General features: G+C 38.8%; 3 protein-coding genes across 12 annotated transcripts in view; 1 reads left to right on the top strand and 2 right to left on the bottom strand.

Moving 5' to 3' along the window:
• Positions 1-64: 64 nt before the first annotated feature.
• On the bottom strand, positions 65-1,270 carry LOC116844519 (40S ribosomal protein S25-like). Of its 4 annotated transcripts, none has more exons than XM_032816137.1 (3): positions 1,153-1,270; positions 563-655; positions 65-366 (listed from the first exon to the last, which is right to left on the bottom strand). In XM_032816137.1, the coding sequence occupies exons 1-3, from the start codon at positions 1,153-1,155 to the stop codon at positions 97-99; spliced, it is 366 nt and encodes a 121-aa protein (XP_032672028.1). In that variant the 5' UTR covers positions 1,156-1,270; the 3' UTR covers positions 65-96. The 4 variants fall into 4 exon arrangements, with proteins under 4 accessions (XP_032672028.1, XP_032672030.1, XP_032672029.1 ...); XM_032816139.1 differs by having other exon boundaries at positions 65-360; XM_032816138.1 differs by having other exon boundaries at positions 1,053-1,208.
• A 1,067-nt stretch (positions 1,271-2,337) lies between these two features.
• On the top strand, positions 2,338-8,986 carry LOC116844585 (zinc transporter 7). 2 transcript variants are annotated; one of them, XM_032816334.1, is made up of 2 exons: positions 2,338-2,738; positions 3,995-8,986. In XM_032816334.1, the coding sequence occupies exon 2, from the start codon at positions 4,045-4,047 to the stop codon at positions 5,134-5,136; it is 1,092 nt and encodes a 363-aa protein (XP_032672225.1). In that variant the 5' UTR covers positions 2,338-2,738; positions 3,995-4,044; the 3' UTR covers positions 5,137-8,986. The 2 variants fall into 2 exon arrangements, with proteins under 2 accessions (XP_032672225.1, XP_032672226.1); XM_032816335.1 differs by lacking the exon at positions 2,338-2,738 and adding an exon at positions 2,746-2,927.
• Positions 8,987-9,711: 725 nt separating this feature from the next.
• Positions 9,712-25,517, bottom strand: part of LOC116844583 — a 414,325-nt gene continuing 398,519 nt past the window's right edge. For all 6 annotated transcript variants that reach the window (XM_032816331.1, XM_032816332.1, XM_032816328.1 and 3 more), the window contains 2 exons: positions 19,713-19,922; positions 9,712-14,718 (listed from right to left, as the gene is read on the bottom strand). In XM_032816331.1, coding sequence (XP_032672222.1) covers positions 14,080-14,718; positions 19,713-19,922 — 849 coding nt within the window. In that variant the 3' untranslated portion in view covers positions 9,712-14,079. The remainder of the gene's footprint in view (positions 14,719-19,712; positions 19,923-25,517) is intronic.

Genomic DNA, 25,517 nt, shown 5'->3' with positions numbered 1-25,517 from the left:
TACGTGGTTACAGTCGGACACCGGTGACACGTCTTCTGCCGAAATCAAGTAAAAATTGGAGAAAGTGAATTTAATTTGTTTATTAAAACATATATATTACACTGCTGGGTCATCTCCTTTAGTAGTACGTGTGTAGATAAGTTGTGCATGATGTTGTTCAACTTGCTCAATAAGACCTTTCTGCTGAAGTTCAGTCAGAGCCCTCCTGGCAAGAGACTCCCTGATCTTCAATCTTTCACTGACAATGGAGGGTGTGATCAATTTGTATTGTGGAACCTCCTTCAACAGCTTTTCATACGTGGGATTGTCAAAGAGTACTTGATTATTTAACTTATCACGTACTTTTCCCTTGGACCACTTCTGCAACTATAGTAAAGACAATATGTTAAAACCAATACTAACATTACATAGGCAACATTAAAGATATGGAATTTAAATCTCATCAGACTCATTAAATCAGTTTATGCCTCCATGATTGGTCAAGTTGATAAGTGCACAACAATTGAGATCTATTTCATCAAATTATCTAATATAATTATCATGATTATAATAAAGTAACAACCTTCTTCTTAGCTTTACCACTTGATCCACCTTCCTTCTTCTTCTGAGTTTTCTGCGGTTGCTTAGAGGAGCTCTTAGTATCCTTTTTAGGAGGCTGCAATAATAGATGTAAAACAATGATTATGAATAAAAGAAAGAATACATATATGTTTTAGAGTTGTGAAAATTAACTTTTAATTATTTGAAACTTATATAAAAAAAAAAATACAAAAAAAATATTAATAAACAGTTGTTACGATTAACTCAGAACACTATGGATACACTAAAAGATAAGTTATATTCTTGTCAACTTAAAAAATTCGTTATTAATTGTATTTTATGCGATGGTTACTCTCTACTATCAAGATGAACGCAATTAATATTTTCTCTAGAAGCAAAACTAAATTAAAGCGATTATATTCGATGAATTGAATATAACACGTGGATTACACAAAGGCCTCATCGCCTTATTGTGAACAAAGTAAGCCGAATGTATTGCAATTTTGATGTACCATTTTACGAGAATCTGTATTTTTTGCGAAATATGTACGGATTTATCGTGAAATCGTGAGAGGTAGCCTTGAAAACCACAGTTTATACGTAAATGCTCACCATGATGGCTGATGAAAGTAAAGAACAAGAAAGAAGTTAAGCGACCGTAGCCTACTGCCGCTGCAATCCCACTTCCGCTTAATGCAGAATGTGTCGCGCACATGCCCCAACGTGCTCCTACTTGCTCCAACGCACTCTGATTGGTCACGTCATCATGCGGACCAATCAGAGTGCGTAGCGAGTAAGAGCACGTTGGGACATACAACGCGGAGAAACCTACAGAACGTACAATCGCGCGACAAGAAGTGACGTATAGCCAATAAACTTCTAGCTTTTATGGAGAACTCACTCCGCGACCGACGTACGACGTCCAATAGGAGAACAGCTTTCCAATGGAGAATTGAATTCTCTATTAGGAAACTGTTCTCTTATGCAGGATTCATACCGCGTCCGATGTTCGACGCGGACGCGATGTGAATCCTGCATTATAGAGAAACAGCACGTTGATTGGCATGTTACGTGTGTAGGGAATTAATAATAAATATTTTCCTCGAGCATAAAATTATAAAAAATAAAAAACTTAATTGGAAAGTTAAGAGAAAGATCACATTTTGCTAAGTAAGATAAAGTCTACGTGAAAAGATTCATAATTTTTTTGTTATTAGTTTCAAAGCCTTTTCGTGCTACGAGATGTCATCGTTTACCGCGATACGAGGTCGTGATACCGAATTCGTATTATGTAATGGATTCACACCGCGTTCGATGTCCGACGTACGATGTCCGATATCCAATAGGAGAACAATTTTCTAATTGAGAATTCAACTCTCCATTGGAAAGCTGTCCTCTTATTGGATATCGGGCGTTGTACGTCGGACATTGACGCGGTGTGAAATATGTTGTTTTTCCGTAAAAGCTTATTACGGAAGAAGATTATTACGGAAAGCAGCATATTGATTGGCTGTCGCGCGAACTTCCGCCGCGCGGCAAGCATTCCCGCGTTCTGTGTGTAGGAGCCATAAGAGTCGGATAGGCTTATGCAGGACTCACACCGCGTCCGACTCCGACGTATAACATCCGATATCCAATAAAAGAATAGCTTTCCAATAGAGAATTGAATTCTATATTAGAAAGTTGTTCTCTTATTTGATATCGGACATCAGATGCAGTGTGAATCTTGCATTAGCACCTAGATCCTTACACTTTTTGTACATCTTTTATTCCTAATAAAAAAAAAAACGAGGTCGTGATACAACTCAATAACTAGTTAGATGGATTTTTAATTTTAAGTAGCACAACTCAGTGACGCGCGCGCGCGGTTCAGATGTTCTCTACTTTCAAATAACTTCATGACTGACCAAAAGGACTTTTCCTTGTCAATCGAGCATATTTATCGATAGGTGAAAAAAATTTTTTTATTTTCAAGTAATGTTACTCAACGACGAGTCAGCAGCACTCGCTTCAGGAGTGGCCGCAGCAGCATGGCGTTACTTCAGCGTGCGTATCGCACGCGATCCGGTTTTCCGCGGGTCTGACGACCGGACGATATGAGTCGATCGGCGGATTAACGTCACCACGCCGACTGAACGTCGCTGAACTCATCGCGAGTCGATCAGCGATCCGCCCGGATCAGCCGCCGGCGACGAGAGGTGAGTCCAGAGAGAACCGATTTGCAGGTTGAGGTTACCTTCACCATCAAACTCGTAGACGTGTCACACCGCGTCCGAGCGCAAGACACAGTTGCGTATGTGCGATACGTACGTGTCACTCCATTTATCAGATGCCTCGCTCACTGTCGACAGCTGGAAATGCACATCGCCTTTAATCAGCTGTTCGTGGTACGTGTAACGAGTGATATCGCAGTTAACCCCTTGCCATACGATTTAATTAAAAGTAATTTTCTGTGTTTTCACACTATCCAATTCTGTACTGCGTCTCTGTGAACATAGCGATCACAAGAAAAACCACGTATTTCAGTTTATAATTCATAAATGTTATTGTACACAATTCTCAATTCATACAGTATTCATCATTGTATCTTTTGACTGAAGAAACATGTGACGTGTTGGAGACGTAATTTGAGGTCAAGGGGTTAATAGATCATATTGTTGGAGTTTTCTTTAAAATAAAGTATGATATCTGTTCTTTATAGCTGCACCGCTGAACTGGTGCAATAAGTTAGAGTGAGTGATAATATGCTTGTTTTGCTTTAACTTATTGCACTAGTTCAGCAGTGCAACTACAAAGAATAGACTACTAGACCTGAAGGCTCCTTGATCATTTGATCATTATCATTTGATAATTATATGTCATAGCAACAGTGTTTACATTCCTGAAGATTTACTATAAATATTGGATAATTATTCCAACAGACTAGAGTATGCTATTGCAATACAGTTATCAATTATATAATATTAATATTCAATGGATATGTGGATATTTAAAGAGTTTCCCAAGTTATGTCTTTTTAATGCTTTATTGTAATGTTCTGTTAAATGTATCTTGTTTCTGAATTGATTGTGTTTCATTATATAGTCAGTGTACACTGTAATGCAGAGAATTCTTATCGATGAATATTATAATGTCCAAAGGATATGTGGATGTGTAAAAAATTTTCCAAGTTATATATCAACGATACTGCTTCACTATAATGTCTAGTTAAATGTATCTTGTCTCTGAGTTGATTCTATTCCATCATACAGTCAATAGGAGAAAGATTGCAGCACTTTGAGCTCAATGAATTTCAAAACTTATTCAGTATCCAATAAGAGAAGCTGTTTTTTTAAAAATCCTTAAAAAGTAAATTTTTCTATGGAACATCTGATGTATCCTGGAGTTCATTGAGGTAAGAATGCTGCAACTTTTTTTCTACAAACTATACATAATGTTCTGCTCCTTCTTTCAGACAGTGCAGACTTTTCCACTTCGTACGATCAACGTTGGCGCGGCCATAAAATGCTGCCACTTACGCACAATTCGCGTAGTCTCGACTCACGCTGCAGCTTCGGCAGTCGGATAAAGGAGAAGCTACTTGGTTGGAAGCGTCTGATCTTCTCGGACGAGAACACGCGGAATCTTTTTCTATTTCTACTCGTGAACCTGTCGTTTGCGTTTGTCGAGCTGCTGTATGGAATATCGACCAACAGCCTGGGGCTGATTTCTGATAGCTTCCATATGTTCTTTGACTGCACTGGCCTGTTGTTCGGCTTAGCAGCGTCCGTCATCACAAAGTGGCGGGCAAACGAGCGTTATTCATACGGCTACGTTAGAGCCGAGGTATTAGGCGGTTTCGTGAATGGGCTGTTGCTGCTGTTCATCGCCTTATTCATCATGTCAGAGGCAGTGGAGAGGGCGATCGAGCCGCCGGAGATCAAGCATGAGAGGCTTTTCGTCGTCTCCGTGTTGGGACTCATAGTGAATTTAATAGGCATATATGCATTCAAACACGGCCACGGTCATGGCCACAGTCACGGCCACAGCCACGGATCGGCCGGGCACGGTCACTCGCATTCCCATTCGCACGACAATCACGGCTACTCCCTGCTGAATCACCATGATTATAATCACCACGACATCGAAATGGAGGCGTCTTTCAGCGGCACGAACTCGCAAATCATGAAAGGCGTTTTCCTGCATATTCTGGCGGATACTCTCGGCTCCGTGGGCGTCATTATATCGGCGTTATTGATGCAGATGTTCGGCTGGATGATTGCCGACCCGATCTGCTCCATGCTTATAGCAGTATTGATAGTCTTAAGTGTGATCTCGCTGATGAAGGAATCGTGGGAGGTGCTAATGCAGAGACAGCCGATCGCCCTGGACCGTGTGCTGCCGCAGTGCTACAACAAAGTGACGCAGATGCCGGGGGTGTACGGCGTGCAGGAGCCGCATTTTTGGACACTCTGCTCCGACGTGTACGTCGGCTGCCTAAAGCTCGAAGTGGCCCGCGAGGTGGACCCCAAGTCCGTCGTGATGAACACGCAGAAGATCTTCCAGGCAGCGGGCGTGAGACAGCTCACGGTCCAATTGGATTACGCCCCTATGTGATCCATGAAAGGCACGCGCGTCGTCAAGTGTTCTTACCGGTATGCCGCCACCGCCGCCGCCGAAGGTGTGTTCGTTTGCGGGATATGTCATAAGGAGGCGCGAAACACGGCGGTGTTGCAGAACATCTTCGCTGTGTTGAGAGTATGCGGCGGCTGTTGCTGCGCCCTGTGCGTGTTAAACAGCGGCGAGTACCGTCTCGGACTGCAGATCGTTTGAGAGAATAATTTACGTATGCCTTACGTGTATATTATGGATGAAAGACGGACTCACCGGCGCAGGAACCGATTGAGGGACATTCTGACCATATTTCTGCATTTCGAATTAAATTTACTTGTATAGGCTTAAACTGTTGGCACACAGAGAAATATAAGTAGTAGTCAAATTTCAGCAGTAAGTGAATCGATCAGTCACGCTCGGGAATTACCGAGAACGTAATACTGTTACGTTGATATTCTCGATTGTGATTAGTCAATTTACATACTGCTTAAGTCTTCCCGCTTACGTTTTTCCGTGTGCCACAGTCTTTAAGACTTTTGTTTCCTCGTTATGCTTATCTTGATTGATGATGATAGAAGAAATACGCTAGAAATTCTCGCAAAATATGTTAATGTAAAACGATATATCCGTAAAATGACATGCTATCAAACGAGCAGATCTGTGAAATATTTTGAAAACCTTTTCCGTTTGCTTTACCTGGCATCCGTGGATGGTGTCGCATCATCCATAGATTTGTTTTATGGAACGTTTCACGAAACTTCTCTTTTGCTTTGTTAATTGTAAGATTAACGTAGTTTGCGATTTACTTTTTAACTGTGCAACTTCTTTAATTTTATGATTATTTATTGATTATTACAGCAAAAAGAATGTTCTCGGTATTTTAATTGCTCTCAATCGACCTTACAAATGTTATTTTATAAACATATATCCTTTTGTATTCTTTCACTTCTGACGTTATCGACCAAAATAATCGTAACGAGGGATCAGGAGCTTCAATAAAATTTTTAGAGCACGATTGTACGGCGAATTCGAAATCCGCTTCCCGTCGGCATTCGTGCGAATATAGGACGATTATAAGATTTTTTTTCTTTCTATTCTGGAATACGAAGCGAGTGTCTAATCATTGTTCGTTTATCATCGTCGTAAATGCCTCATCAAACTACAGGCTTATCTCTGTTTGTACGGACTTCGACTTGTAAGCGCTCGTTTGACTGAGCATTTTGCAGAACCACATATACAGGTGAGACACATAAAATGTATGGTAGGTGAATATCTCTAAAATTATGGGGGATAGAAAAGAATTTTGTCAGGCAGAGTTTAAGTTTAATGTTTGTGCTTTTTACTATAAAAATTACATCTTTCGGATATATTTATTTTTCTCTATACAAAAGTGCGTCAAGAATTTAATGTTTTAATGTCTGTACTAAAATTATGTATATTGGAAAATATATACTTCCATTACGAAAAAAAGGAGAGAGAGATACGATCGTGAGATTTCTTTGATACATTCATATAGAAAAAATAAATATAAAAAGAAAAAGAACTATAAAAAAATTAAAAATATAGCTTCCAAAATATTTTAACCTTGCTTGATAAAATTTGTTTTTGTTAGTTTTTTCGGAAATATTCATTTTTCATGCTTTATGTATTTCATCTGTATGATATAGTCGCTCGTGATGTAAGAGAGTATATATATATATATATATATATATATATATATATATATATATATATATATATATATATATATATATAAAAGTATATAAGTATATATATATATATATATTATATATAACGTCGCTTAGGTCAGTTTTTTATTTTTGCAATAATACTTTAAGACATGTTTGTAAAGATATTTTTTAACGAAGTCTTTGAAATAACGAATATAGTGCCGTTTGTGCATTGATTGACGTTATTCACGTATCCTCTGAAATTCAGTTGTAAATTTGGGATATGAAGTACGTAGGAAGAAAGAGAGAGACAGAGAGAGAGCGCGTGAAGAGATCAACGTGAGTGGCCATAGGAACTGGAGGACAACTGCCAGAAAGCTAGTCATCACGTGCATTGCCGTGCAGGATAAGAGAGGACACGTATCGCATTACGTAACGGTAATGCGGCACAGACGAATACTTTCGCACGAGTATACCCGCCGTTTCATAACATTTCGAGAGAGACCTAACAAATTTTGCGATTTATATTTTCCGTCCATGCTAAGTATTTACTTCCTTATTTTATCGATAGGTTGAATTGACGAAAAAGAACAAAAGAAAGAAAGAAAATGCAACTTAGCATGCATGGAGCATTCGTTGATTATTTTGGTTGTACATACATATGAATTGTTGTACGAATTTGTTATTGTTGAGTAGACCGACGTTTATTGTAGCTAAATAAATGAAATACTGTGAACCTATAAAAATTATAAAATAGACCGGTCGTCTGCGAGAGTAGATCAGAACGTTCGCAGAAGCCCGAAGAGTATGTGCGTTCTGAAATGCTCTTCGCTTCGCTATCGTAATATTTTCTTCGATGATTTAATGATGAATTTTTTTGGACCTATGAAGAATCCGTACGGATGGTTGGAAACGATCATGCTATGTCGAACGCCTGGAGATCGATTATGAATCTTCCTCTTCCTCAAATGCATGAAGAGAAAATTGCATAATAAAAATTATAATTAAATATTATATTTTATAACAGGAATATATCGATATTCCGTCTTAATTTATTAAGCTTTTGTTTTATGTATACTACTATTTATGCTATACATATATTTTAGATATTAAAATTATTATTTTGTTTTATGTATACTATTTATGCTATACATATATTTTAGATATTAAAATCTACTATTAAAAAATTTACTCTATGTTAGTTAATTTACTATGGCCTATATTAATAGTTATTACTTGAAACCTCTCACTTCGATTTGAATTTAAATTTAAATGTGAGTTTTTTAATTGAATTTCGGTTGCAAATATAATGTTAGATATATCATACAATTCAAGTATAGAAAATAGGGACTTAACGTTTAAAGTTTCACATGAGACATGTTTCAAGTGACAACTATTAATACAGATCTTATGTTCCTTAGCAAAATAAATTCTACTGATAGTTCATAGCTGTACGATTAGAAAACGTAAAATTGAAAATAATTTATATGAAAAGAGTAATATATATTCTCTTAGTAAACTTGTGAAAACGTAGAAATGCTTTCGAATGTTTTTAAGTCGTAAAATCTTTATTGTTTATGAGTTTACACCGAAGGAGAAGATTCATATCGACGCGTGCTGACTTAGAAGTAACAATTTCATAACATTTTTCAAAAGATAGACATAGGAAATTAGGGACGCTTTTACATTCCGTGTGTATCATGTATCATACATACAAATAGAGGTATAATCGTGACGTTACTTCCAATTGTAATGACGCAAGCCAAACTATTGACTCTATTCATTACATAAATAAGTATGTCGCGATGGAATTATTTCGAGGAGGAAATTTTGAGAACACGTGCGTCGCGTTTCAACAGCGACAACGAGTAAAGCCCCTTATAGAAAGCCAGGCAACAGGTAATAGGAACAAGAAATAGCTAATGAAAAACTATATTTTCACATGTGCATGGGTTTCCATTGGCTATTCCCTGTTTCTATGCCTGACATTTTGTAAGGGTAACATGTGATTCTAGGTAAACGCAATAGCCGGGAGCTGTGAAGTGCGATTAGGGAAAACACAATTTCTGTTACTTTTACTAATATTTTGTTTATATATATATAAATATATAAATATATATATATATATATATATATATATATATATATATATATATATATATATATATATATACATATATACACACATATACCAGAAATGCGCGGGTAATTGTTATAAGAAGAAGAAAAAATGTGTAAATAATAAAGATAAGTACTTACAACTGACTTTTTGTCTTTGACGTACACCTATTCAAGCTAGTGATAATCATCGACGTATTACTGAAGATTTGAAGCGTCTAAGCGCGAGTGTGTGCAATAATGTCAGTAATTCACGATAATCGATTGTTTGAACGGTGTATTATTAACTGCTCAAGTATCAATCAGTTACGTAATCTTTTTAAAATTTCTCTTTCTCTCTCTGTATGTTTCTTTTTCTTCTTTTTTATATCTTTTTGAAATTGTACAGTAAATATTCATCTGTACAGTTAGTTAGTAAATCAGGAACATATCGACATTCTATTTTAATTTATCATCTTTATGTGTTATTTATATTTTAGAGGAGTTAAAATTTACTATTACAAAAAATTACTTTCTTAATAAAATAAATTCAACTGAATATATTGCTACTACTAGAAATCATGGTAAAATTGAAAAGCATATAGAAGAAACTTATAATATTCTTCTTGATTCTATTTTTATGGTAATATCCGTTGTTTTTTACAGTACACAATGTTTGCAGAGTCTATTATCTCTCGGTGATAAGTAGTAAAACAAAACGGACGTATCGACCTTGGTCTAATCTCTTTCGTGAATTTCCACGTCTTAAAGTCGTTTTGAAGCGATTGAACTGACTTACGTTATCAAGAGATGAAGCTTCAAACACATATTACATTTATTTAGAGGATATGTGTACACATATAAATACATAAATATTTATAATAAAATTACTCAAGTTGATTCCACACGTGGGTTTCTCACGGCTGCATGTCTCGCGGATCACCGCACTTGTCGCTTCGTCACGCAATCAATGTGTAAATTTACGTGTATATACGTGTATGGTGTATATACGTGTATGTAATCTCTCCATGTGTTGTGTGTGTGTATATAACATCAGCTTCAGTCTTGCCGAGTGTCGGTTCTCTCATAAAGTGAGCTCACAAATGTAACAGACCGCGCGCCGTTCTCCTTTCGTCTTCATCTCTCGTTGCGCGCGCGGTATAATCGAAACTTCTTATGTACATAGTAAACTATCAAAAATGAGAAAATTCGTCGTACACACACGCTCGAGCGCGAGCACTTACGTATCTAATTGGACGATGAAGTGTCGCGGGCCGTTGCCTGGGAGAGCATCGCGAAACGAGTACACAGCGGAGAATTGTCTCCGATGAGCGTTGTTTCGGATAATAAAAGCACCAGTCGAAAGTCTGAGATCATACAAGTGTGCACGAAGTATAAAAAGATAGGCCGAAGCGATAATCTGCAAGTTTGTTGAACATTTCTTAGTCGGAAAATCCGCACTCTTTTCCGTTACTTCTTCCTGCATGTATAAGCGCCCAGTGAGCAAAAAACCAGAGTTTGTTATTGCAATGTTACTCAATAGTCTGAAACATTTCCTAACATGTAGTTTTTAACGAGCCAATATTTGCAACTCAATATTTATAATATTTATAATATATTTTTGAGGAAATGATATATTTATCATAGAAGATAATATATTTCTGTAATATTTTTGAAATTTTTGTAAAACATTAAGTGGAAATGTTCAAAATACACATAAAATGAATACCTTAATGTTAATCTAATGTTTTTTGTTTACTGAGTAGTTTCTCGCGTATTAAGACAGCTCTCGATCAATCATATCTAGCTTGACCAGTGACGAATTTTCCGACGGGTGTTAAATAAATGGAGTATTACAAATTGACGGTGAAAAATTGACATCTGCGACAGTATAGTACGTCGAATATACCGTTTGAAATGTGACACCTATCACGGTTAAACGTAACTGCACATTTTTCTTTTTTATGTTTCGATATGTTACATTCGCAGGCGTATCGTATCGAGGGATGTAAAATAGGATAACTTCTTGTTTAGCCATACTGAATTGTGGAAATTTGAAATCGTGGGGATATGGAGATCTTCCTTTGTCTGTTTTAATGTGACTTTGAAATCGATACATTTTCGGAACTTCGTGTAATAAAATATCATGATAAAATTAACGACGAGTTTCGCAACGATTTTGACGCTAAAACGACTTTAAGAACCGTAAATAAATATTTTAGGAATATTTCGATTTCTAATAAGGACTGGTGAGATTTCTAATAAGGATTAATGAATACTTTTTTCCTTTTCCATTCCTTCCCTTTCTCATGTAGTTCTTATTTTATTTTGTCTATTTTCTTACGATACTTTACGTTTGTTACAAATGATCTCAGATCTTTGACCGGTCACTTGGCATATATGGCGTAACTCAAGAACCAACAAAAATTCGCCGCGTTTCGCTAATCGCTCTTCTTCCTTTTTTTATTATTTTCATTGATGGTTCCAGTTGAATGGCAGTTATCATTGGTGCTATTGATCACGATCAATCGATCGAGATCACGCCGCATCACGTTGTTCTCGGTTGGTGTAAAATGCAGTTCGGATCGGGTTCGTCGCGAGTCGATCGCGGGAATTCCCAAGACGTTCGGTCGATCTCAAAAGAGACGAAGGAGGCCGCGTGTTAACATCGATAAAGGATATCGAGGTATGCCGCAGCGCACGCAGGGTGCATTTGACGCCAAATGCGACTGTGAAACTCAATTAGTTCGCACAATAATCGGTTATCGCGGACGATCCTATTCTTTTTCCTTTCTCTTTTCTTATCATTATTAGACGAAGGACACGCAGAATCTAACGATCGAGCTTAGCGCTGAAGGCGCGGCACGAAGACCGAGAGTCTTCGAGTAGTACTACGATTTTGGCAGTTGTCTTATAATTACATAATTACTTTATACAACAATAGTAGCCGTCGCTGCCTCACATACTCTTTATTGTAGAATTATTCGAGTATTTTTCGACTTTCTTTCTTTCACGTCACTGCCGCGAAACATAATATACGCACGTACGCGCATATATAGCATTTATATGTGTATATATGTATGTGTGCGTGTGTATATGTGTATATATGTGTGTGTGGTGTGTCTAAACCATTTAAAATTTATTCTATAAAATTTCTCCAAGTCCCCAACAACGCGCCACCCGGTAAAGCCACCATTTCGGTCCGCATTTCGTCGATCGCGGTCAGTTGTAACATTTAATAATAGTGTGATCATGATCTATCGCTAATAATATATTACTCTGAATCGTATCTTACACTCCATCTAACAACAACGAACGTTACTTATGTAATCGCAACAGCCTCTTTTTCCCTCCCTTCCGTTAAATATCCTCGTTTCAATCGCTTAATAAGTATTTTCATTCTCTCTCTTTTCTCTCTACATGTTTTCTTTTATTTCTTTTTCTTTCTTTCCTTTTCTTCGCCATCTGAATAATTTTATGAAGACTCCTCCGCGGCACCGGATGCCTCGCTACAATCTTCGTTCATCCGACGAGATTGGGATCGACTCCTTGGATATTGTAATATTAATGACGACATCTGATTGTAAATATAATAGTGAATTATAAAGATGATAAAAATAATGATATTTGTTGACAAATATTTTGCACACACGAAAATTTATATCAAACCTTGCGTTCTTGCGCTCGAGAAATTAAAGAACTTACTTACATAACACGAAAGTACGTGACAAGATACGAAGTAGGCGAATGTATTGTAATTTTACATGTTGAGTAGCCGGGTTATCAATATTCATTCTAATAATGATAAACATTTAAGAATAAATATCTCGTGTTCGTCAAAAAGCAAAGTTACTCACGCGATATGTTTCCTACTTTCATGTGGATACTTCTCCGTTCGTTTTCATTCGTGTAATATAATAATAAATGTTATGAAGAAATTAACGAGTTCTGCAGCAAAATTGAAACGACAAAATGACTCTTGGAACAGTAAAAGAATTTTCTAAGAATATTTTTCGGTTTGTGGTTCGTTCAAAGAAAGAAGTAGAATAATTCCACTTATTAGAATGTCGAAGACTATCATTCGCCGGAAGACCCTAATTAGCCGAACGCTCGTTTCAATGTCGTCGGCGTTGCAATCTCCGTAGGCGTCGGATGAGCGAAAGTGCGTCGCACCTCCACGTCGTTTGACCTGAAAGCGACTCGTTTTCTCGAGAGCTAACAATCGCTATAATCTACAGAGCTTAAATCGTAAATGAGTGCGCCGATGCGCAGGAAACGAAATCACAGTAAGACGAAAATCCACAAAGTTAACACTCCACGTTTCTTTCCTCCTTTTTCTCCTCTTCGCTCAAGTTCCCCTCTTCTTTGTTTTTCTCATCGCCGCTGCCGATAATCGACGTTGATGCTCGCTCCAATATATGACTTCGACTTACAAACCCTTTAGCACAATTTACGCTACATCACCGTGCCGTGCTGTCTAGATGGAGAGAATTTTATAGTGAAAATTATTATATAATTTACAACCGAGAAACACATCGCGACATTATGCTTTGATTTGTCATTCTTTCGTCTCATACGTGCTATTTATATTTTAGAAACCGAAGTCTGCTATTAAAAAAATTTACTAAATTTAATTCAACGTTTAGTTTGTATATCGGAAACTTTATGTGAATCTTTTAGTTTTTGAAAAGTACGTGAATTATGTTATAGTTTTGCACATTTTTTTGAATGGCCCATCATCAACATCTAATCTATTCACTGTGCAAAATAATCTCTATTGACAGTCTATTTTTGCACCACTAGGAAATATGATAAAATTGGAAAGAATCTATATATGAAAAATCTATATATAAGCTATAATATTCTCTCCGTGTATAACTTCGTTCCGATTTTCAAAGATTTCGCTCGAGGGCTGCCCATATATCCTCTCCCTCGATTTACAGGATCATTCGATCCTCAGCGTTCACTTGCTCGTTGCTTTTCTCGTGTCTGCTCTCTCGCTCTCTGAATCCCTCCATTTGCACACATTATGTGGTGGTGTGAATCCTCCATGAAGAGATCAATCTCTTTCTCTCTTTCTCTCTCTCTCTTTCCTGATCCTCCGATCGATCGATTCTTCCTCGCCTCTTGGCAAGAACTATGCCAGGATAATTCCTCCGGAATGCCGTTCACGGGCCTTTCATTTCTTCTTGCCCCGACCGCTCTTCTGCACCTTTGTGATCTTCAAGCGGCAGTTGGAGCCGCCGGTGTACACTACCTCGGTCCGGCCGCCCTCCTCGGCCGCGGTCACCAGGGCTTTCACCGACCTCACGTGTACGTCCTTGGCGCTGATCTCCAAGCTGGTACCAGGATAACGGTCGCGCACGCATTTACCTACGCTGGTAGCCTGCGTCTCTGTGAGCTCGATCCCGTCCAGGCACAGCCACGTCAGGCATTGCAGGTGCGTAAGGATCGTCTGCACGAACACGTGCTCCATTTGAACCCTCTTGGCGCTATCAGTGACGATCAGGCCGTTCGCCCGCAGGAAGCTCAGGCCGCAGAGCTTCAGGTACTTGGAAATCTGCCGCATCGTCCTGTCGCTGTCCTCCAAAGTCACTCGCCAGAAGTTGATCCTGAGCGACTGCAGGCTACGGAAGTGCGCCGCCAGGCAGCAGAAGAAGTGCTGCAGGATCTTGTCGTCGATGAAGAGGAGGGAGCCGCTGCTGCCACCGATCGTCGACTTGTCCAGTGACAGGTCGAGCTCGCTCAGCGATGTGAAGCCGGCCAAGAACGGCAGTAGCAGTGGTCCGCGCAGTGCCAGGCGATCATTCACTGTCACCTGCAATCAGAAATTATTCCCTCGGCAGACCTTATCGGGTGCAATTTGTTTCGTCGGCGTTCATGCCGGATAAATGAGAGACGGGGAGAACGAGAGATGCGTGTACAGGGTGTTTCAAGCGTGGTAAGCGCGATCACCCTTGCATCTACATATTAATATCTGAGTGGAATATTCTATGAGGGGAAGTAATCAATAATAATAAGAATAATCTTTATTAACGGGAAAATTTTTTGGTATACATAAAAGGAAATGGACAAAGAGGAAAAGAAGAAAAAATACAGTTTATAGATAAGATAAAGATATTATAGGTAAAATAATTATAGATAAGAGAAAGAAGAACATAAAAAGAGTTAATAATTAGTACAATGAATGTGGTACGTGTCTCTAATTAACAAATATGCTTTGTCCATGTAGTCATATGTCGTTGATCTTACGCTCACAGATCTCTTGGGCGATTTTGAATTGATTCTATTTCTTGTTTTCTTTTTCTATCGACTGTGTCGAATGAATAAAGAAGCTGTGGAGGTTCCTCGAGCGACGGGCGATCGAGAAATGCGAGTCTTTTTTCGGGAGAAGACCGCGTCTCCGGGGAGGATCAACAGGATAGAACAGAATCTTACGCCTCATTTAATTTCGAGTGGCCTCCACTTTAACGGGTTTGCAACTGAAGACTTTAACGTAACGATGTTTCGACTCTTTCGAGAACTTGAGAAGATGAGTCTCGAAGTCGGGAAAATTTCATTTCGCTTAATCCTCTCGAGTTTTCGAAAAAACAAAATAAAAGGAAGAAAGAAAGAAAGAGCAATAATGGATTAAATAGTTATATAGTGCCATCAACTCGAAGATCCGTGTAAAGACATCTAATTAATTATATCGACAACGACCGGAGCTCTTGCACACACACACACACACACACACACACATACACACGGTGATCTCGACGATCCCCTGTCGCGGTGAGATCGCTAGCAAATTGCTTGCAGAATACGCCTACGACAATTTACTCCCGAGACATCCTGTACACAGGACAGGAGTGTGAGGTGGAATCGGGATGGCGGGGACAACGAAGACGAATGTCGGTCCGGGCCGTCCTTATTTATCGCCGTCGTGGTGCAGCCGACTGTAATTGCGTGTGTAATAGAAAATATATGAATTATAGATAAGAAGCGAGAGAGATCGCGACAACGGGAGATGGCGGGGCATTCCGGCCACGGAATCGGCATTCCGGACGCGAAATGGGGTAGTTACCCCGAATATCGCCCTCTTTTTGTAAGAATCTACCATTCTCTAACCATTCCGGCGAACACTCAAACGATGCCGAAGACAACGGGCTGCAGTTACATTTAACGTTTAACGCGACGGTTCGATTTTAAGTTTCACTTAAACGGTAATAGACGTTAAAGGAGCCTCTCGAGTATCCAATCGGCGAACTGCGGAAAAAGAGCTCGTTCGGATGCCAAATCGCGGACGTTAGCGCGTGGAAGCCGTAGTTGGATCCCGATCAGTCGATTGATATTTCTGAATGCGCGGCGAACATTGAAATTGTATTCATTTCACAGGAGAATCGTAATCTCGTATCTCTCTTGAGTGGAACTCCATCTGAAACGCCAACCGTGTCACCCGAATTTAAATGCTTCATCATTCATACAGCGTGAATCCTTAAAATAGTCGAGAAAACATTTTTAATCAAAATTGAAAAACGAATTTAATCTATTCTACCGAAAAAGAATGAATCTGATGTCTCACAGGTACAAATTTGTTCCAATCCACTGAAATTTACATTCACTCGTGCGGATTAAATATCCATTCTAAGTCCGTATTTATACCCTATGATCAGAAAGTACCGGGAATTTTTTATTTAAACGTACCGCGCATGCGGGAACCGGTTTATTTTTTTTTCTTATGTTGGTACGACCTTAAGACGCACATCTGTCAGGTTTTAGTGCCATCCAATCATTAGTGTCTGCCTGGCGTTTGTTTACATCAGTCAACTTTTTTCAATTTGTCGCATTTTACCATGGATAATGTTGTTGAACAAAGAGTTTGTTTGAAATTTTGTGTTGCGAACGAAATTTCGTGTGCCGATGCACTGAAAATGTTGCAAAAAGCATTTTGCGAATCTGCTCTATCAAAAACAAGAGCATACGAGTGGTATAAAGACTTTAAAAGTGGTCGTATAGTGGTGGAAGATTTGCCTCGTTCCGGACGTCCATCGACGTCGAACACCGATGAAAACGTGAAGAAAGTGAAAGAAATGGTGCTTGAAAATCGTCATACCAGCTTAAGAGAGATGTCTAGTGAACTTGGCATTGCATATGGAACGGCACAGCATATTGTGGTTGATGTTTTGGGTATGAGACGCGTGGCAGCCAGGCTCGTTCCGAAGGACCTGAATTTCGTGCAAAAACACCACCGAAAGACAGTTGCTGAAGAGATGATTTCTGAAGCCCAAAGCACCGTATTCACCTGATATGGCCCCGTGCGACTTTTTTTTGTTCCCCAAGTTGAAGTTGCCACTTCGTGGAAAGAGATTTCAGTCGATCGAGGAGATCAAAGAGAATGCGACGAGGGAACTAAAGGCCATCCCTTCGTCGGCCTACCAGGGATGCATGGAGGACTGGGTCAAGCGTTGGCACATGTGTGTTGCTTCAGATGGATCATATTTTGAAGGAGATAAAATAAATTTGCCTGAAATTTAACTCTATTTTGTTTTATTTAAAAATTCCCGGTACTTTCTGATCATAGGGTATAGTCGGATTTTATATTTAAGGCCGTCTTAGGTTCATCTTCAGATCTGCTGCACAGACTGTCTCATTGGCTATAAAATATCTGAAGATAAACTTAAGACGATCTTAAATATAAGATCTGACTATGAATACCGCCGTAAGTTTTAGTGGAACATCCTCTTTTATGATTCTATGTGATTTTCGTTCCCTCAATCTCTTGGAATGTAATTTCATCCAAATTGACGATAGCTGAATTACACAATTTTGGATAATTTTTTACTTGAAATCGTCGAGAACGCAAATAATTTCATTTTATGTATATATCATATTTCTATTTTTTACTTTATATATATGTTATATTTATTTATATTTATACACACAAAGTGAAGGACTTATGAATGAAAATTCTACATGAATGAAAAATCATTCGAATTTGAGTGATCCGATTGTCCCTTTACTTCTCGAGATTTCAGCCCGAGATTTCAGTCCGAGAAACTTAGAGAGTGCGATACGAATGCGAGCTTGATAAACTGCGAAGTCGCTTAACACTTAACACTTGTTGCTCCTTTAGACTGTCACGGTGTAAGGAAAGAAAAAAAGTGCATCCCTCGTTGTTGTACGACATCCAGCCTGCACTGTGACGATTTACATCTCGCGTTTCTCCTGCCACCCTTACGAGAGAAACTCCACCGATTTGTCCGGGTAACAGACGGGTCCGAAGCCGTCCGCGTCTCTCGAGCGCAAATCTCTTCTCTTTCACTCGGAGAACCCTTGGCCAGGTGTGGACTTTCTCTCGCGGTTTCAAGAGATCGATATTGGTGAGGAGGTGAGAGAGAAGGTGAGAAGACATTCAGATTGCGTGCTCGCAATTTCTCGTCGGTTGAATCCAGAATTACTGGGAGAAGGACGAGGGTTGGCAGAAAGGACGATATTAGGATAATGGGCGAGAGGATTTCTCAAGGATTCCGACGGCTTATTAAGCCCCCGATCTTGTCCTGTTTGCGGGCGCGGTCGGTCGGTCGCGCGGAATCATTTTTCAAAAGCGGGATGTGTATCATCTCCGATGCGAAGAGCGAACTGCGAACTGTGTCGCGTCGCAGATAGGATGAGTGAGTGTACGTGTGTGTCTACTTTAATGGATCCTGCCAGATCTCGGAAACACGACAGATACAGTCTTGTACAGTCGGCGAGCCTGGCCAGAGAGGAACGGACGGACAGTTACATCTGTGTCTACTGTAAGCGCGATACCGTGTATGCGTTATCTTCTCGTAATGCCGCCACCGGCCACCCGTATGTATTTGCATTGCACTTGAAGGCATGTAACTGCACTGGCGGCCAGCCGAGCCATATAATAGGATTGCGTATGTCATTACGGACGGCGCTGTAACGCCGCAAGATCAAACTTGTAACGCGCGAATGGATTAGACTATCCGCAAGCTCGCCTTGTAATTATTTTATCCTCTGTGTATCGTGGGTGGTATGTGTCTATGTGTATATGTGTGTATGTGCGCGCATGTGTGTGGATATGCTCTGTGGGATCGCTGCTAGCTCTTTGACTTTTGAACCAGCACTAATTGATAATCTAATTCGAATATCAGCGACACGATGATAACGACGAAACGAAATTAATAAATTTTGAAATATACTCTTGCTAACATTCCGCATTCGTAACAAAGCTAATTTTAAGATACGTTGAACTCGAAATCGAACTCTCGAAACAAAATGATATACTTATAGTAAAATTGCATTAAATTATATAATTAAGTTTTTCCTTGTTTGTAAAAATGAAATGTAAGCACGATTTAGCAACTGTCTTATCGTGTATGCGGGAAATTTTATTGTTATTATAGTTTTCATTTAGGGAAAATCAAATCCTCTGGTCAGGAAATTAATTTTTCAATAGTAATGCAAATGACAGAAAAGAAATGAATAAAGAGAACAAGAAAAGCAAAAATAATGCTAATTGCAAATGCGAAAGATAATGAAAAAAAATGAAAGAGGAAATAACACAATAAAGCATACAAATATCATTTAAGAATACGTAAAAGTAAATTTTTTAAATTCATTGGTTTTCCACAAGAAAGGTCTACATTGATTGGCACTGTTTGTGTGCTGTTTGTGTGTGTGTGTGTGTGTGTGTGTGTGTGTGTGTGTGTGTACGTGGGATCGCGTTACGAACCTCTTAACTTTCGAATGCACACTAATTTATCATCTAAATTCGCACGTCAGTCACGTCAGACCGGCGTCCAGACACGGTCGGACACTCACCTGAAATCCGGCTAGTCTCAGGAAGACGATCGCCGGGCAGGCCGCAGGCGGTGCGGCTCGGAGAAGCTCGGCGCCGGCGTCGTCGCGCCGTCCTAATCTCGACAGAGGACCCTCATGCACTGCCAGATGCAAGCGCGCGTTACACAGACTCAGTTCACGTACGCTCGTGTATCTCAACAGCTCCGAGAACACCATCAAACTGTCAGACTCCTGTCGGAAAATAAAAGAGATTAATTGAGCTAGACACACGTGCCTGCTCTGACGAAGTGATTATTTCATATTACGAATCGTGGCATTTTAATCCAGAGCGATGATCTACGCGACTTTTGCCACTGTGACAAATTTGCATGAGAATTTCCTTATTATTATTAATCTTTCTTTTTTAACTTGATATTGTCATCATTTAACGAGTGAGAGGTGACAATAATCATTGTGGTAGTTACTTTTCCTTTGTACTGTATACACACACACACACACACACACACACACACACACACACACATATATATTTCCTATGTGTATCATACTATTTTTTTACTTATATTCGTGTATTTTGTAATATTAGATTATTTCAAGTATATTTATAAAAGTAGATTTATTTTGAACAATTTCCTTGAGTTGCTGATTTTGCACTGTGAAAAAAGAAGCATCAAGTGCAAAGAGTTAATCTTCTACTCCTAATTATTAATTTATTATTGTTATTAATATTTTACTTTGTACTAATTTCTTTCTATTATTATGATTATGAATCTTTCATCTCTCTCCCAAAAATTTCGTCCTTCTGTAAGCGTTTCTATCGACGAATCCGATCGTCTCAAATTCGAGTTTCTACTTCGACCCGCGCCGAACACAAAAGATCACATGAAGAGTTTAAAGAAGTGTATGAAGGGTTCGCTCGCTCGTCGACGGCTCGTTCGATTTCAGCGATTGCGGCGAATGATGCAGTTTCATTATGCAGAAAACGTCACGCAGGAGAGGCTGCTGCTTGCATCTATCTCATGGGAAGCCGGCGAGAGCAAGGGAGTGAAGAAGTTTGCTTCTCCGCGGAAAACTATGCGAGCGGCGGCTCGGTGCTCTCCTCGCTTAGTTTGCGCGTCCTACATTAGAGACGCGTGCGATCATTAATAAGTTAGCCTTACTTTCGAACTTCGCGCGAGATTTATGCGGATCTCGCTGCGTAAACCAACCCCGACGAGAACCCGCGCGTCAGGCTTTGACTTCGAGACTTCAGTGGCGAATTCTTTCTTCAATGACGATGGCTAACGCATGCATCACTTCCTGATTATGCTGTTTTATCTCGAAGACTGATATAGAAAATTTCTCGGAATCTATTTGACATCCGATTTCCCAAAGAAACTGTAGACTCTGAAATTGTAGAATACTTACGCAGATTCTTGTTCGAAGTGTGATTTCGAGTCTAAATAAAAAATCAAGTGGAAAATTTAAACAGATCCCACTTGTTTTCCTCAACGTTTCACCAAAAAAACTGTTTCTAGTTTTTATTTTACATTAAAATTCAATATAAAACATATGAAACATTTTGAGCACATTCACACTTCTCAAGTCATTTGATTTTATTAAAGTATATTGATTTTATTATTAAACCCGTGAATTTCCATATTATTTATGTCTTGAATCTCAGCGGAAAATTAATATGTTTAGGTTACAATTATTAATTTCTAATTAATATTTGTCATAGTAAGACGATCAATTTTAGAAAAAACATGAGACATTTTGCTCAGAATTTATATTGTATTTAGGAATATTTTAAAAAACTTGTATGCGGGGAACGTTTTTTCTACTCTATTTCTACTCTATTTCACTTAAACGAGCTTTATGACGGAGTAGTAATTTCGAAGTTTGACGAGACTTTACAAATAAACTTAGAAATTGCTTCTTATAGTCTTGATGATTAATGAGAAAATTCTTCGTGCGCTTTCAGTTTTTACATTCGTAATTCATTGATATTAGTTCGTTGGGATTACCTTCCTAGTTTATTATTTATTGAGAAAAAAGAAAACCGACCTTTATTATTATTCCTCAATATTAGCACAAAGACAGACATCCGACTCGGATAAATCAGCAACTTCTTCTTTAAGTTTTCGCATGGAGAAAACAACAAGTTATGATTTACATACAGAAAAATATATATTGCATTCAAGCAAACGTTATTGTTTCAAGTATTTCACAAGTTTATACATCCGCAAATATATCATAAGTTCATCATAAGCATTAAATTTCTTCAAAATACATTCTGAATTCTAGCAAATTTAGCACTTTAATTAAGTATATTAAATTTAAAAAAATGCAGTTTGTTTATTATACAAAGTTAAACCCATTTTTTCCTCAATAAAGTTTTACAATATTCTTGTAAAGAGTATGAATTCTTCCTTTGAGTATATGATAATGTGCTTTTCTTAAATTTGTAGTATATTTTAAGTATATTTCAAGACTCTCTCTCTGTTATCAAAAAAAATATTCTTTGTTGAAGATAACTAGCCTGAAAGAAGGGAAATAAATTGAGTATAGCTTTTCTTAATAGTAGAATATTTTTTTGTGTGCTAGCACTGAAGAAGCAGAATAATCTATATAAACACTCTCTAGATTCTTATCTAGAGATTCGCTAGATTCTTATCTAGAGTATCTCTAGATTCTTCACTGGTTTGCAAACTTGACGATACTTGTAAGCTTAACGTAGAATTTAAATTTCGTTCGGGTTCCTGCGGCTTTCTCCTTTGGCTCGAGGTCGCTTCGCGAAATCTTGCCCGTTCTCATCAGCGTGGAATTTGCGCGGTTGAAGAGCGTTGCATGAATAAAACTACGCGGTTGAACCCAACATCGCATCATCGTCGTCGTCGCGTCGTCGTCGTCGAGATCAAAAACGAACGAGCCACGAGGCGTGTACATACATACGTGCCTTGAATTTGTTTTTTTGACTATGTGTTTCTTCCTATTCTTGTTGTTCAGACGACCGAAAATGAAATGAAACGCGTGAGTTGTCGACGACAGCTGCTGCTGCGCGCTTGACATTATTTCGTGGTGATGCGCGCGCGAATTTGAACGCGCGAGATTCGTTAGGGAGGAAGAAGTTTCGCTCAGGTTCGGCACGAATCATGTACAGGATCGGGCGGATAAAGCGCCCGACAAGTGAATAAATTGGAAAATATTTACGATAAAGAAGAATTTCATTGAAACATAGAACGCTCCGCTTGTAAAATGATGTATTGAGAGAAAAAATGGTTGATCCAATTAAATTATAATTATTGCCCCAACTATGTTTTCTGTAGTAAAATGGTAGTGGTAACATGCATATAAAATTATTATCACACACTAATTAATTATAGTTGAATTATATATATAATCTTCACTATAGTTTATAGTAATTATTTTTGTATGTGGTCATAGTTATAAATGTCAAAAATGTTTTTCTCAGTGTGTGGATACAAAACGAAAAGATTGTACTACATTTAGTCTGAATTTCAATCAATCGTCATCTTAGTGACTTACACTGATTTTCAAGATTAAAATTCAGGCTAAACATTACATGCAATGTTATCATTTTGTATTCATCATTTTAAATAGCGTAGAAATACGAATAGAGTACATAAAACACTATCGTCAATTGCGGTATCTCGAGTTGCCTTAAACGTGAAAATGTGTGTGTAAACTTTGACAATTTGATATTTTAATTTTTCAAACTTTTTTGCAGCTTTCGGCTCTTGGCTCTCTGCCAACTTTGTTGACTATAGTCTATTATAATTTTTTTCAACTTTTGACTATCGCGATAAATAGTGGCACGAAAACATAAAACAGTCATTAAAGATGTAACTTTTGATGCTGGTATAAATCACCTGCGTATGATCATTTGTTCTCATCATCAATTTCCATTGTTGACGGATTATGCATTAAAAAATGATGGATTTATATATCTCCATCATAGTTACGTGAACAATAATACTAACAGCGCGCGACATATGCGACCTGAAAATGTCAGAATGGATGATATACATATACATTTTTTATATACGTATACTTTTTCAGATTATTTCCAGTCGATTTAGTTCGCTGACTTCTTAGGCGTTTAAAATGCGTGAAGTGTTAAAATCCAACATGTTTGTGTCTAAACACTTCGTAAACTTGTCACTCGCCCGAAAATGACAAAGCGGTGGCGAGCTGTGAAACTTTTCTGGAAAAAGGCAGCGCTTTCTGTGAAAAAGGCAAATTACTGCAACCGTCCGCAAAAAAAAAAGCAGAAATCGAGTACGCGCGGAATGAACGCAAAGCTGCTTTTTTCGCCAGGCCGCGACGCGAAAAGTCCTTCGTCGCTTTTTGCGTCGCAACTTCCCCGTTTTCCGGGTGGGAAAGCCTGGTCGTTGTCCATATGATAACGGTGACGCGAACGAACCGAATTTGCTAGTGCGAAAAATCGTTTCAGATAAACAATGAGTCGAACATGTGACTGCAAGAGCGGAGCAGCCGGTTAAGCGCTCACTGCAAACTAAAATGTTATTTTGGTTGAATCTCTTTTTACACGTTTCTTACCGTTGTCAATTATAATTTACACATCTCAAACGTGATAAATGACATGACTTAAAACGGTAAGAAATATATAAGAAAAGAATAACACGCTTACACATTTGAAAATAACACACTTGGGTTTGCAGCGCTCTTGTCGTGTAAATACACTTCTTTTTTCACCAATATACACGTATACACGTACAATATACACTCCTTTCCCTTTCAAAGCACGTTATCAATTTATTGTTAATGAAATAAACTTTCTAAATTTCTTGCCGTGTCGAATTTCACACAAAAAGTGTGACAGCCGTATTACTCGAATTTACGAACGAATTGATATATTATGAAAAATTAAAACGATTGGCCAAACGCGAAGATTATGGAATATTAACCACCAACTATGATAGATCCGACGAATGCTGCATTTCCTTCAGCTACGCTTTTGCGGCGAGAGTCGTAAAACCGTCGTCGACATCCGGTCTTTTTTTCGGCTGTCGTCCTGAACTCCCGGCGGAAGGGATGAGGGATAGAGATGGAGGAGATGTAAAAAGAAGCACGTATGTCGTCCATTGCATACAGCGTCGCATACAGCACTCGTAATTCACTAGCGGACTTGGGGATTTGCGGCGCGTGGAACGCGCGATACCGGCGCGACAGCCGGACTCCTCCGGCTTCATCCCCGCACGCCTTCCACCACCAACAACCCTGCCTCACCCATCACCCTTCCCGTCCACCGATGGTCTTTTTTTTCGCCAGGAAATAATTTCGCCGGCGGATCGGCAGATTTACGAGGGCGCTTTTCTCTCTCTCTCTCTCTCTCTCTCTCTCTCTCTCTCTCTCTCTCTTATTACCGTGAACGGCGTGGCGAGAGGGATAATGCCGAGAAAATTGGCCGAAATTATGGATGTCGACTTCGCAGTGCCTGGCGATCGTAATGAACCTCATGACTGTTAACGACGTTCTCGTGCGGCTCGGGGCTTTTTCAACGGCGGTGCGATGGCCGATTTTCGGGTCTGCGAGGTCGCACCGGACGAATCTGATGGTTAATGGAAATTTTATACGTGTGAAAACTTGGGGAAATCGTGTAATTTTCCGTGCATATCCTCTTTTTTTTAGCCATTGCTAATTGTTTGATTGTCCAAACAGTACATGCGCGGAAAAAAGAATTTGAGGTTTCAGTCAAAAGCTTTGTTGGTCTAATAAATATATAACCATAATATACAGGCAGCTTATTTTCTATGTATGGTAATTAAGCCTTATAGTATGTAATATTATATAAAGTAAAAA

This window comes from Odontomachus brunneus, unplaced genomic scaffold, assembly GCF_010583005.1.
Source record: "Odontomachus brunneus isolate Ranch 3 - 2012 unplaced genomic scaffold, Obru_v1 Obru_scaffold_042, whole genome shotgun sequence".
Classification (NCBI taxonomy): domain Eukaryota; kingdom Metazoa; phylum Arthropoda; class Insecta; order Hymenoptera; family Formicidae; genus Odontomachus; species Odontomachus brunneus.
This window is presented reverse-complemented; position numbering and strand designations above follow the sequence as displayed.